This window comes from Camelina sativa, chromosome 10 (assembly GCF_030686135.1).
Source record: "Camelina sativa cultivar CO46 ecotype springtype chromosome 10, ASM3068613v1".
NCBI classification, from domain to species: domain Eukaryota; kingdom Viridiplantae; phylum Streptophyta; class Magnoliopsida; order Brassicales; family Brassicaceae; genus Camelina; species Camelina sativa.
In genome coordinates this window covers 8,796,276-8,809,515 of record NC_141889.1, presented here as the reverse complement: position 1 = coordinate 8,809,515, position 13,240 = coordinate 8,796,276, and the positions used below count along the sequence as shown (strand labels likewise).

General features: G+C 40.9%; 1 protein-coding gene, 1 long non-coding RNA gene and 1 pseudogene across 2 annotated transcripts; 1 reads left to right on the top strand and 2 right to left on the bottom strand.

Annotated features, from left to right (window-relative positions):
• Positions 1 to 1,430: 1,430 nt before the first annotated feature.
• LOC147935914 (uncharacterized) lies at positions 1,431 to 2,596 on the bottom strand. The gene is made up of 2 exons (XR_015568241.1): positions 2,463 to 2,596; positions 1,431 to 2,048 (listed from the first exon to the last, which is right to left on the bottom strand). It is a non-coding gene; the product is annotated as an uncharacterized LOC147935914 (long non-coding RNA).
• Positions 1,582 to 9,166, top strand: LOC104718161 (gibberellin 3-beta-dioxygenase 3). Its single transcript, XM_010435842.3, has 3 exons — positions 1,582 to 2,051; positions 2,444 to 2,703; positions 8,603 to 9,166. Exons 1-3 carry the CDS (start codon positions 1,582 to 1,584, stop codon positions 8,926 to 8,928), a joined length of 1,056 nt encoding a protein of 351 aa, XP_010434144.1. The 3' UTR covers positions 8,929 to 9,166.
• Positions 3,182 to 8,400, bottom strand: LOC147935913 (uncharacterized; annotated as a pseudogene).
• Positions 9,167 to 13,240: the final 4,074 nt, after the last annotated feature.

The window sequence follows — 13,240 nt, the reverse complement described above, 5'->3', positions numbered from 1 at the left end:
TTGTCATCTTTCTTATGTGCCGCTCCTTTCTTCTTGGGAGATTTTGATCTGCGTGTTACAATCTTCCATTCATTGGGAGGCTCAGCTGGAGGTGAATCTATGTAGACATGAGTTGACTGAGCAATAGGCAAGGATTTACTCCGAGACAGGAATGCAGGAACCTCTGTCTCGACTGCATTTGGTGGCGGTGTTCCTTTATCTGTCCCCTTAGTTTTCTCCACATGAATCTTAGGAGCTAACTCCGTTCCAATACTAGTGGGGGTATTGGAAGTATTTTGATCTTTCAGCTCAATGATTGGTGACTTGCTACTGATTAATGGTGCAGTAGGACAACGATGGTATAAATGCCCAAACTCTCCACAGTAATCGCACTTGGGAGGCAGACAAGGATATTCAACCCAAATCCTAACCTCATTTCCATCATCATCGTCTACGAGCAAAAATTGAGGGATAAACTTTTTGAGCAATATCTCAACTTTTATTCTCGTGTCCACTGAGAGAGGAGGAAGCTGATGTTTCTCCGTGTGTAGTGGCTCTCCTATTCCCGATGCTATTGTGCTTAAGCCCGGAAGCGAGTAAAGCTGAGGCGGGACGTCCTTTAGAATTACCCATATTGGAAGTGAAACTAGTTTGACCGGAGTGAGCGATGCTGTTGGAGACCAAGCCGTTACCGTGAATAAGCAGTTCCCAGCTTGCCAACACCCAACCTCAATTACCCATTTACGAGTTGCTTCCGAGGGAATGTAAATGAGAACCAGTCCATTAGGGAGAATCCTAATGTTAATACGACCCTTCTTACCCCAGATGGGATTTAGATCCACAAAAATCTTACCAGCTGGTGGAGGATTACCATGAAAGTGAGCGACTATGTGATCTTTCCAAGTGTCTGCAGATTTCAATACTACACTTGTCGGAGCTCGGACCTTAGGAGTTCCATCCTCCATTACTGTCGGTTGGACCGCCTTGGTTAGGTTGCGCAAACTTGGGTCGAAACGCGCTGCCCATTGTAGTGTTGTATCGTCGATGACTGGTGGAGTTTCAACCTTCTCGGTTGGAGGAGTAATAGTTGGATCCGATATCTGAACTTGAGCCTCTAGCACCTCAGAAGATATCTGAACTTGAGCCTCTAGCACCTCCGAAGTCTCTGTCGATGGCATGAGAGATTGAGCTAGATTCAGATCTGGAATCGAAATGGACGGATCCGGAGGATCCTTGTTCACCATTGGGTCAAAAAGGAAGAGGAGGGAGAAAGGAGAATTTCTCGACGGCGGCGTGAGACCAAACCGACGGCAAAAGGGTTAAATTAGGGTTTCGCCAAAATCGCCTTTAAAATCGCCTTTTCACTAAACCGGAGGAGAGAGACTTGTTCGTTTCTCCTTTCAAAAAAACCCACATGTGTTTTTCTCCACATATTTTTTCCAAAATAACAGTTTTTCTCCACATAAATCCACATGTGTTTATACCTCTTTACTGATCGACCTCTATATATAGTGCTTAAGTTACAATGTTATCTCTCCATCAGATGCCTCACAAGAAAGAAAAAGAAAACAAAAGTAAATCCTATAAATATATACAATCATCATGAGCTCCGTCACAGAGCTATTCAAGAACAACCCCGTGACCCGTGACCGTATCATCCCTCTAGACTTCACCAACACCAAAACGTTACCCAACTCTCACGTCTGGTCCAAAACCGAACCCGAGCCTAAAACCATGTCCCTACCCATCCCCGTCATCAGCTTGTCCAACCCGGATCAGCATTTGCTACTAAGGCAGGCCTGTGAGGAATGGGGTGTGTTTCATATCACCGACCATGGGGTCCCACGCTCGTTACTTCACAACGTTGAGTGCCAAATGAAGAGGCTTTTCTCTTTGCCCATGCATCGTAAGATCCTAGCCGTCCGATCACCCGACGAGTCCACTGGTTACGGTGTGGTTCGGATCTCCATGTTCTATGATAAGCTCATGTGGTCTGAAGGATTCTCCGTCTTGGGTTCCTCTCTTAGGCGTCATGCTACACTCTTATGGCCCGACGATCATGCCGAGTTCTGGTGAGTAATCAAAATTTTATAAGATATATATCTTTTTGAAATAGATATTATTCTCGAATTATAACAATGATGATATTATATTAGTATTATTACCCTAAGTAATGCTCATTACCTAGTGAAGAAATTAAACTAATTATGATTGTTAATTTGTTATTGTTTCTAAATTTTATGTGAATATATGTGTAAAATGAAGACAAATTAATTATGCTATAATTTTTATCTGAATACCTACCATATTTATAGTTTTATCTGAACGCTGTTATACCCAAATCAAATTATTGTATTCTATATAATATGGTAGGTATTCGAAATTTACGAAGTTCTGTGACATTATATATAATAACTAATGAGAATAAAACTCAAAATTTCTAACACATTTTTGTCAAATGCAGCAATGTGATGGAAGAGTACCAGAAGGCGATGGATGATCTAAGTCTTAGACTAATAACCATGTTGATGGCTTCGTTAGGGCTAACACACGAAGATTTGGGATGGCTTGTACCAGACAAAACTGGTTCAGGAACCGACTCAATCCAATCCTTTCTACAGTTAAACTCTTACCCGGTTTGCCCTGACCCTCATCTAGCCATGGGGTTAGCACCTCACACCGACTCCTCCCTACTCACCATTCTCTACCAAGGCAATATTCCAGGTTATATATTAGGATATTTACCATTATCTTCAATCTTTTATCTCATTTCAGTTAACTGTATTTGTAGTTTTACATTTTTTTTAACAACCACACATTCATTTTTTTTAAGATGTCTTAATTTGGGGTGCCCGGTCCGAAAGAACAAATTTTCAAACGAAAATTAAGTAAATCTGGATCTTGAATTAGGACTAAACTGGTTGCCTGATCATTTGGAAGTAAGGGAAATTAAACGAAAAACTAGTGACATTTACAAATTCAATATCTAGAATTTTATACTTAATTACAAATGACACCCACTTTTTGGTGCATTTATGCATAATTCATATGAATATGAACGAAATATTTATAATATAAAATTAAGCACTATAAATTCAGAATAGAAGAATTATATTTAACACCAAATTTGATTTTTTTTTTTTTGAATAAAATGTTAAATTAGATTCAAAAGAAAAATACGTGTTTAGAACTAGTGCAACCTTTAGCCAAAATAGTATTCAAAAGAGAAATTTAAAATGTGGTAAAAATTGTTAATAGCTAAAATCTTGATGCTAGCCAAAGGTGTAAGGCATTAGCATAACGCCTATCACCACTCCTTTGGATCGCTAAGAGCTGATCTCGGACTTGTCTATCAAGGTACTTGATCAACTGAACTTCTGTGATCGGGTGCTCACCATGCCGCTGCCTATTACGTTCACGCCAGAGCGCATAAACCGTTGCCTGTAAAATATACCGTGCTAGAAAACCTTCTTCTATAGTCGTCCAAGTAGCAGAGACTGTCCTAAGGAGAGTGTGCCAATTCAAAGAGAATCGTGTCTTGTATATTTTTTTTGCGAGATTATCCCAGATACCTGAGGTGAAACCACAAGTAAAAAAAAGATGATCCCGAGTTTCGATGGGCTGATTGCAGAAAACACAGGTCGGGGAGAGTCCCCTGTTCCAGGGAATCATTCTATCCCCAGTTGAGAGTCTGTCCCTCGTAGCCAACCAAACACAGAAGGAGAACTTAGGTGTTGCATGGGCAAACCAGAATCCTTTGTGCCAGGATACCAGGTCGGGTGTGGTACGTATATGGAGCCATGTTTCCTTGGTTGAGAACCTCGTGCGATAGGTATCGTTTTTTCCTTTCCATAAGGGGATATCCTCTGCATTTGTGCGTGTTTGGAACTTTAGAGCTAGTGCGTCTTCTATTTGGTTTAGATGTTCTACTCGATGCCGTCTCCGACGACGATGAGTCCATGCCTCAGCGACCGTCATATGTTGGCTTATCCCAAGATCAATGAACCCGCGCTCACCTGCAACATCAATCAGATGCCCCATTGGAGACCACGCATCATACCAAAAAGAAGCCTGAGCACCGTTCTTCACCTCAACACTACTAAACTGTTTGGCAAGATCACGATATTTAAGGAGTTTACGCCACATCCAGGATCCCCTGGAGGCAGTGTGGTTGATAGACCAAAACGACTCCTTCCGTAGTAAGTAGTGTCGGCACCACCGGACCCACAAGGAGTCTCCATTCGACACAAGCCTCCAAACTAACTTCAGGCAACAAACATCATTAGCCTCCTTCAAAGATCGTAAACCAAGTCCTCCTTCAGTCTTTTGTGTGCAAACATCTTCCCAAGCAAGCTTAGCCTTGTGACAGTTGAGGGCCGGTCCAGACCATAGGAATGCAGAGCAAATCTTATCAATCTCTCGAATACATTGGCGTGGCAAACGAAAAGCTGACAACCAAAAATTGCAGATACTCCAGAGGACCGAAGAGAGAAGATTAAGGCGACCAACATAGGAAAGGAAGCGAGCCGTCCAGGATCCTATTTTCTTTTTGATATGCTCCAACAAAGGACTATAGTCCCCAGAAGAGAGGCGCTTAGTCACTAGCGGTAGCCCAAGGTAACGTACAGGAAACTGAGCAACACCAAACTGAAAACGGTCCATAATCTCTTGTTTACAAGAATCTGTAACACCCGCAAGGTAGACAGTAGACTTTTCCATACTGATACGAAGCCCTGATCGTTTTGCAAAGCTATCAAATACTTCCAGAATCCCCTCTATAGACCGCAGCTTACCATCGGAGAGAACCATTAGATCATCAGCAAAACTTAAATGAGTTAGACTGAGATTCTTGCATTGCAGGTGATACGCAAATCTCCTCAAACCTGCTGCTCTATCAAGCATCTTTGACAGTACATCCATAGTAATAACAAACAAGTATGGTGAGAGAGAGCAACCTTGTCTCAAACCCCTAGAACTGCAGAAATAACCAGCCAATTCTCCATTGACCTGAACCGAGAAAGATGTTGTGGTAACACATAGCATAATCCAGTGAATAAATTCGAAGGGGATGTCCAAAGAGAGCAGCACATTTTCGAGAAAAGACCATTGAACTGAATCAAAAGCTTTGGAGATATCTATTTTGATTGCACATCGGCTGGAAATAGAATCTAGATGGTACCCACTAACCAACTCCGTGGCAAGAAGCAGATTTTCAATAAGGAGTCTGTCTTGAACAAAAGCGGACTGGTTTCCCAAGATGAATAGAGGCAAAATCAGTTTAAGTCGATTGGCAAGGAGCTTGGATATGACTTTATAAAGCATGTTGCAACATGAGATCGGCCTATAATCCTTCATTTCCATGGCGTCCAACTTCTTTGGAATAAGAGCAAGTATTGTAGAATTTTCCCCTTTTGGCAGAAACCCTTTTTCAAAGAAAGATTGAACCGCCACTACAAACTCTGGGCCAACAAACTCCCAAATCGATTTGTAAAACTCGACAGTGTACCCATCCGGTCCTGGGGACTTATCCTTTGGCATCGAGAAGAGCACTTGCTTGATTTCTATAGCAGTAACTTGGCGAGTAAGTTTTTGCTTATCCTCTGCGGAGCACCAGTACGAGAGTAGGTCTTGAAGCTCAACAACTGAAGCTCCAACATAATCATCTGGTTTATGCTGCAAAAATTCTCGAAAGAACCTCTCCGCCTCTGCCTTTATCTCCTCGGCTTTAGCCGTTACACTACCATCCTGCATACGAATCTCCCTTATTGAATTCTGCGCAAAACGAGCCACGACTGCTCGGTGGAAAGTTTTGTTGTTCTGATCCCCAATCTGCAACCAATTCAGTTTTGATTTTTGCTTCAAGTATTTCTCCTCTAAGCCGGCAATCTGTTCCCATTTGGTATATGCCTCCGCTTCTTCATGCATAGCTTGTGGAGAAGGATTTAGTTGGTTTGCTTCCTGCTTCTGACAAAGCATAAGATATGCATCCTTTGCCCGTTTTACCAGATGGCATCCGTTCAGTCGTCAATCTACGGATCAACGGCTTAAGAGCCTTTAACTTCTTCGTGAGCCTAAACAGAGAAGAAGTGGACATGAAAATGGGCTCTGTTTCCTTCCAAAACTCTTCAACCATTGGCTTAAAAGCCTCCATCTCAGCGATGGCGTTCACAAATTTAAACGGTTTACGAGTATTGGATTGCACCTCATTAGACATATTTAAGTGGATCCGACATCGCAAATGGTCTGAGCACCCTCCAGCCTCAAAAACATTATAAGAGAGCGGAAACACTTGAGACCAAACATCGTTCACAAGCACTCGATCCAGCTTCTTTAAAATGAGATCATCCTTCCTCTTATTGCACCACATATAGAGTGGACCATGAGAAGTTAAATCCAACAAAGCACAGTAATTAACCGCCTGCTGAAAATCCTGCATTCCCAAAGTGATTGCAGGGTGATCATCAACACTAGAGTGATCCGACATGTCCAAAGTCTCATTAAAGTCACCCACTATCAACCACGGCTTACTCTGAATAATAGGAGAGTCAGAATGATCTCGTAAATCAGCCCAAAGCTCCTTTCGATCTCGAGCAGAATTTGACGCATAAACAAAGGAGCAGAAAAACTCACTCTCAAGTCCCTCAAGCATAACAGAACATGTGATCAGTTGGCCACTCTTATAGAAAGGTGTGAGACGAGCATCATTACGCCAAACAATCCAGAGCCGACCACGCCTATTAAATTCATAATTAGTTAATACAGTCCAACCTTTAAACAACCTGTCACAAAGAACAAGCACCTTAGTTTCTTTAACTCGAGTCTCAAGGAGACAACCAAACTGAAACTTCTGATCGAAAATCCATTTCTGAATGATGGAATGTTTTGCTGATTTGTTTAACCCACGCACATTCCAAAAAAAACCAGACATTAATGGAGTTTGGTAGTGGCCCTCTTACTCTGATCTCTAGGAGGGAGCCTAGAGGATTGAGTAGAAGTAGCAGATAGTACCTTATGAGCAGTCTTTGATTCTCGCGGAAGCGATTGGCGCAGTTGAATACCAACCTGTTGAGAAGCAACCTGTGCGTTTGGAAGCTTTACAGAAGCCTCCAAAGGTGCATTAGTAGTCTCGTCCTCCACATACGTCCCCTCCTCCTCCTCGGCACTCACTTTCTCAGCCATCTCATCCTGACCACTTAGGGCTGAAAAAGCATTTGAGAGAATGGAAACCTCACCAAACTTCAACTTCTCCACACTACTACGCTGTCCCGGAATGCGGGCTGACTTTGATGGAGTAGTCCAACCAGCTTCCTCACCCCCGAGCTCCCCACTACCAACACCCGGAGGAATGACCTCTGCTGCAGCAATTTCCACTGAATGCTTTGCCTGATCAGGTTGATCAGCTAGAGCTTTTTCATCCACCACTGTAGTATCCTGAACAGGCGAATCTATAGAGGGTTGAACCGAAGGTGTGGAACGAGGTACAGAAAGACAAGTTTCTCGTAGATGACACCATTTCTGACAACAACTACATCGTGGCGGTAACCACGGGTAAGAGTACTTGACAACAGCATCAAGTTCCCCCTCTTCTTCCCCTGTAATAACATACTCCGATGGTAAGTCCTTTTTCAAATTTGCTTCAACCAAAATCTTTGCCTCATCAAATCTCTCACATGCTTCTGTCTTCGGGTGGAGCCGAATAGGCCTCCCCACAGCACTGGCTAAGAACTCCAAACCTTTCTCAGAGAACAATGATGGAGGGACACCCGTTAGAGTGACCCACAATTGTATGGATTTCATAGCAGGTTGAACCTCCTCTGCAAAAGGAGTTCATTTCGAAACTACCATTGGGATATCCATGATGTTCCACATACCCCTATTCAAAACCCTTCTGCGAATTCCCTCATTCTTAATACGGAACTTGATAGTGTTAGCATTAACCTCAAAAACATCAATCAAATTTGTTTTGTCTCCCAAACGCCAGATCTTGTTCACAATCATGTGAATTTTTCCGACATGAGGTGCTTTCTCTGTTAAAAAATTACCAATAACAATATCCTCCCATAAAGGTTTTGCATCCGCAAAAACCTCCTTTGGGACGGTGACTTTCTCCTTGCCATCAACTGCATCAACCACAAACCTCTGCTGAGTGAAAACATGTTTCTTCGCAACTTGGACCCACGACTTTTTGGCCAAAGGAGGAACTGTAGTCGCGGAGGATACCCCTTGACTCGAACCCACCCTTTGCTCCGATGAACCCTCCCCTGATTCCTTCTGCAGAAGCAGGGCGCCCTGTTCCTGCTCTCCCTCTAAACCATCCAACGTAATAGTCTGATCATTCTCAACCAAAACCGGTTTTGAAATAATCTTTTCTGGCACCAGAGCCTCACCGGAGTGCTCTGGAGGAACCGGCGACAGTGGCATGCGTGCAGAACCCGTAACAAACCCTAATCGCTCTAAAAATCGCCTGCCACGTCAGCAGGAAAAAATTGGCCTAATTTCCCAAATATTAAAATCCCTCCCTGAAATTTTTATCGGATCGTGGATATCACAAAAATCTATATATGTATTCATTCCAAAACAACATTGTATAATTATAAATTATGTTGCATTGGTGATTGGTCAGGTCTAGAGATTCAAAGTCCACAAGAAGAAGGGTCGAGATGGATTGGAGTAGAGCCAATAGAAGGTAGTCTCGTTATCATAATGGGAGATTTATCGCATATCATATCCAATGGACAGTTCAGAACAACGATGCACCGTGCGGTGGTAAACAAGACGCACCACCGTGTCTCAGCCGCTTATTTCGCCGGCCCACCAAAAAATCTTCAGATCGGGCCGTTGGCATGCGACAAGAACCATCCTCCAATTTACCGGCGTTTGCTATGGGAAGAGTACCTTGCAGCCAAAGCAACACACTTTAATAGAGCCTTGACTTTGTTCCGTTGCTGACTTAAAAATTTAACTAACTTCTACTTTGGCTTATTTGTTTATTAATTTGCGTTGTTGCATTTATAAATTAAGTGTATTTTTTTTTTCGTTTCCTAGTTTCCTAGTTAAATTTTAATTTCTTCAATAAAAGTTTTGTTTTTTTCGTAGTATTGTTATATTATGGTCAATGTTTTGGTTTCAGTGATTAAAAACCAATCTTCAACGTGAAGTTAAGAATTGTTTTTCGTAGTTAATACTTTCAGATTTTCGTAGTATTGTTTTTTTCAGTGATTAAGAGCATCTCCATTGGTTGATGGTTAACAAGTTGCTTAATAAGTTTTTTTTATTATAACTTTAGAAAAAACTCAAAAAAGTGAAGTTAAGAATTTTATTAAGAAACTGTTAAATTTCTTAGTCCAATGGTAGATCCTAAAGAAAATCTGAAAGTATTAACTGCAGTTTTTAAAACCAAAACATCCAGTTTTAAAAACCAAAACCTTTAGTTTTTAAAACAGAATCTGAAACTTCAAAACTGATATCTTATGTTTTTATGTAATTTTAGAGCTTAATTCTTCATTGTTTTGTGCATATTCATGAGCATTTAGGTTGTTTAGGTTGCATTTTGTATCAAGTTTGTTATCTCAGATGATCGAGATGTACAAGGAAAGTGTGCTTTGGAGCCAAATAAGTCAATAATTAGCAATATAATGGAAGACACACATTTGGATGCACACAAGATGATTGATGATTCGGAACCAGTTTGCAGTCCCTCAAAGATCGACTCGTATGAAGAACTTTTCTTGGGATTTAGCTCCAGAGTTCTTCATCTAAGTTATTGTAAATTGAGTAAGCTTTCCAATGGAGGTGATTTCAGGCCAATCAGATGTGCGTGTAATGAGTTATACCTGTTTGAGTGAACGTATATACAGCCAGAGTGAACACAGGAGCCACACGCGGCCAAGAGCAGCGGCCAAACGGTGGCCGAGTGAAGACCAGCGGCCATCCCAATCGTTTAAGAGCTGGCCGATGGAGTTCAGTAAGAGGAAGATCGTTTGGAGCAGCGGCCAAGAACAGCGGCCAAACGGTGGCCGAGTGAAGAGTAGACGTGCACTGATCGTTTGGACCAGCGGCCAACACCAGCGGCCAAAGCATGGCCGTGTGAGACCAGCGGTCAGGACCAGCGGCCAAAGCATGGCCGTGTGAGACCATCACCACACTTGTTTTAGTTTTGATCCGGGTTTGACCCGGTTTGAACTGGGTTGACCCGACTCCCTTTTATTTTGCTATAAATACTTTAACCCTATTAAGGGGAGATTGATCTCTGATCTTTTGGTTATCTCTTGTTTAGCAGCCACTTAGGATTCTTAAGCTTATTTACTCTTGGTTTGTTGAATGATTGAGTACTTCTAAGTTTTTAATAGCAATTTCTCTTTCAAATCTCTTAATCTATAATCTCTTATTATGATTTCACAACGATCAAACTCTTTCCTTTGTGTGATCATGATGATGAGTGAGTAGATCATTAGAACTTTGGGGTAGGTAGATTAGGGAGATAAATGATTGATCTTTGATGTCTAGAGCCTTATTTATGTGTTTCCTATCTTGTTTAGTGTTAATAATGCTGGAAAGCCTTGATCAAGCTTGAATCTAGACATTAGGATTTCCATTGCCCAGAAGATGTTTGATGAAATTCCTGAACCAAACTATTCAAGGGCTTTGCACTCCTAGCCAATGGAAATTGATGATTAGGGTGCTTAGTGGTATTAAGACTTGTTCTTAATGCATGCTAGCTTTGTGATTGCCTTTGGAAAAAGTTGATTATCACTTGATTATCATAGGAATCTCTACCATGGAAATGGATTGATTTGCATTAGTGTTCTTAGCCATAGGATTGTTCTTGATTATTGCCTGGACATCTAGGATTGGTTAGCTATCTTCCAAGTCAATTATCTTGCCCAAGGTTCACTTGTTTAATTTTGATTTAAAGTTTGTTGTTAGTTGTGTTATGTTTTTTCTTTGATTTGTTTTGCTAGTTAAGACTGTTACAACAAACTAATTCCTGTTAAGAATAGATTAAGTAACTTTGTGTATTCTTAGTGAGTGATTAATGCAGATTGTGGATTGATAATTTAATTGACTGAAATATACTACATCAAAAACCAAACCTGCAATTTCACATCTTATAGATACAAATCATGCAGTTTTAAAAACCAAAACCTTAAAGTTTTCAAAACAGAACATGCAGGAACACTTATTCATAGGGAGAATCATGTTTCTGATAACTTTATCTTGACTAAACTCACTCACTGTCAACTCATTATGAGTGTAATCCTAAAAGAGTGGCAAATAACAAGATCACGCATAACAAATTAACCACTTGAAAGTTAAAAATTAGCAACACATGTTCCATAACTCTCAAATCAATAAATGCTAAGTAATTACATGAACAAACATTTGACTAACTTCTGGAGAAGTAATGAAATCACCTTAAGCTCCAGATACATCATGATTCAGGTAGAATCGTGCTTTAGGATTAGTCAAAACTGTTGGAGTAAGCTTGAAGAAAGCTTAAAATGGTAACTAGTCCTAGTTCTATCACAGTTGTGATATTAAAGAGATAAGGATCAAATGTCTAGGAGTTGTCTAGATATGTGAGGATTCCTATTAGGATTAGGATTAGCAAAGTGGTATATAAGGATGTGTTGGGATGTGACACAACTTATAAGGTTTTGAGAGAAGAGAGAGAGATTGAGAGCTTGAGTTTTTGAGAGAGTTTTCTTAAGCTAATATAAAGGAGATATACTTTATATAAATCTTGTGTTCTTAAAGCAAACCTTTTCTATATTTGGTATCAGAGCTTTGCTCGATCATCAAAGGAATCATGTCCGAACTCGCACTACCACCACCACCACTCAAGGAAGGAGGAAGCTCTTCTTCTATTGTCTGTCCTATGCTTAATGCAAACAACTATACTGTATGGGCGATGAAGATGAAACTTGCACTCAAGGTTCATAAAGTCTGGGATGCCATAGAAGCAACAACCGAACAAGCCAACGAGGATCAGAACAACATAGCCATGGCCTTGCTATTTCAATCAATATCGGAGAATTTAACTTCGCAAGTTGGAGATCATGGTACGGCAAAGAAAATTTGGGAAGCAATTCGAGCTAGAAACGTTGGAGCAGAACGTGTTAGAGAAGCAAGACTGCAAAATTTAATGGCTGAGTTTGATCGCTTGAAGATGCAGGAATCTGAGAGAATTGATGACTTTGTTGGAAAACTTGCTGCAATTGGATCGAAGTCAGCTGCGCTAGGAAAAACCATAGAAGAACCAAAGATTGTTAAGAAATTTCTTAACAGTCTTCCTCGCAGAAAATTCATCCATATAGTTGCTTCTTTAGAAAAAGTTTTGGATTTAAATACAGTGAGTTTTGAGGATGTTGTTGGTCATCTAAAAACCTATGAAGAACGAATCAATGTCGAGGAAGAATCTCAGGAGGAACAGAGCAAGTTGATGTATGCAAACACAAATCAACAAACGAATCAAAACCAGCAGTACAAGGACTACAGTGGAGATTTTGGAGGTTACAGAGGAAGAGGTAGTGGAGGTAGGTTTGGAAACAGAGGACGAGGAAGAGGACGTTTTGGAGGAAGAGATATGTCACAAGTTGTTTGTTTTAGATGCGATCAAACTGGTCATATGACTTTTAATTGTCCAGATTGACTACTTAAGCTGCAAGAGACACAAGAAACGGACAACAAAGACACGGAGGATGCAGACGAGCTTCTAATGCATGAAGTAGTCTACTTAAATGAAAAACGAGTTGTACCTAGTAAGTTCGAGACTAGTAAAGATGGGGATAGCACTTGGTACCTTGATAATGGTGCCAGCAATCACATGACCGGAGATAGAAGATATTTTGAGAAGCTTGATCTGTCTGTTACAGGGAAGGTTCGTTTTGGTGATGATTCCCGAGTCGACATAAAGGGAAAAGGGACAATTGTTTTCATAGATCAGAATGGGAAGCAAAGGGAGATGACTGGTGTTTACTTCATCCCATATTTAAAAAGCAACATCATCAGTCTTGGACAAGCTACAGAGTCCGGTTGTGACATACGATTAAGAGGGAAATATTTGACAATAATAGACCAAGAAGGAAGACTTCTTGTCAAAACAGAGAAGTCTAGGAATAGGCTTTACAAGGTTCAAATGGGATTGCGAGATAATGCTTGCCTTTATCTTACAGAGATAAGTGAATCAGGTAAATGGCATGCGAGGATGGGACATGTGAACTATACAACCCTAGGAACAATGTTAGGAAAAGAATTAGTT

Excerpts from the sequence above, each read along its gene's own strand:
- LOC104718161 (XM_010435842.3), top strand. The coding sequence starts at position 1,582 with ATGAGCTCCGTCACAGAGCTATTCAAGAACAACCCCGTGACCCGTGAC. Across the intron at positions 2,052-2,443 it reads GACGATCATGCCGAGTTCTG|CAATGTGATGGAAGAGTACC; the intron begins GTGAGTAATCAA and ends TGTCAAATGCAG. Across the intron at positions 2,704-8,602 it reads CTACCAAGGCAATATTCCAG|GTCTAGAGATTCAAAGTCCA; the intron begins GTTATATATTAG and ends GTGATTGGTCAG.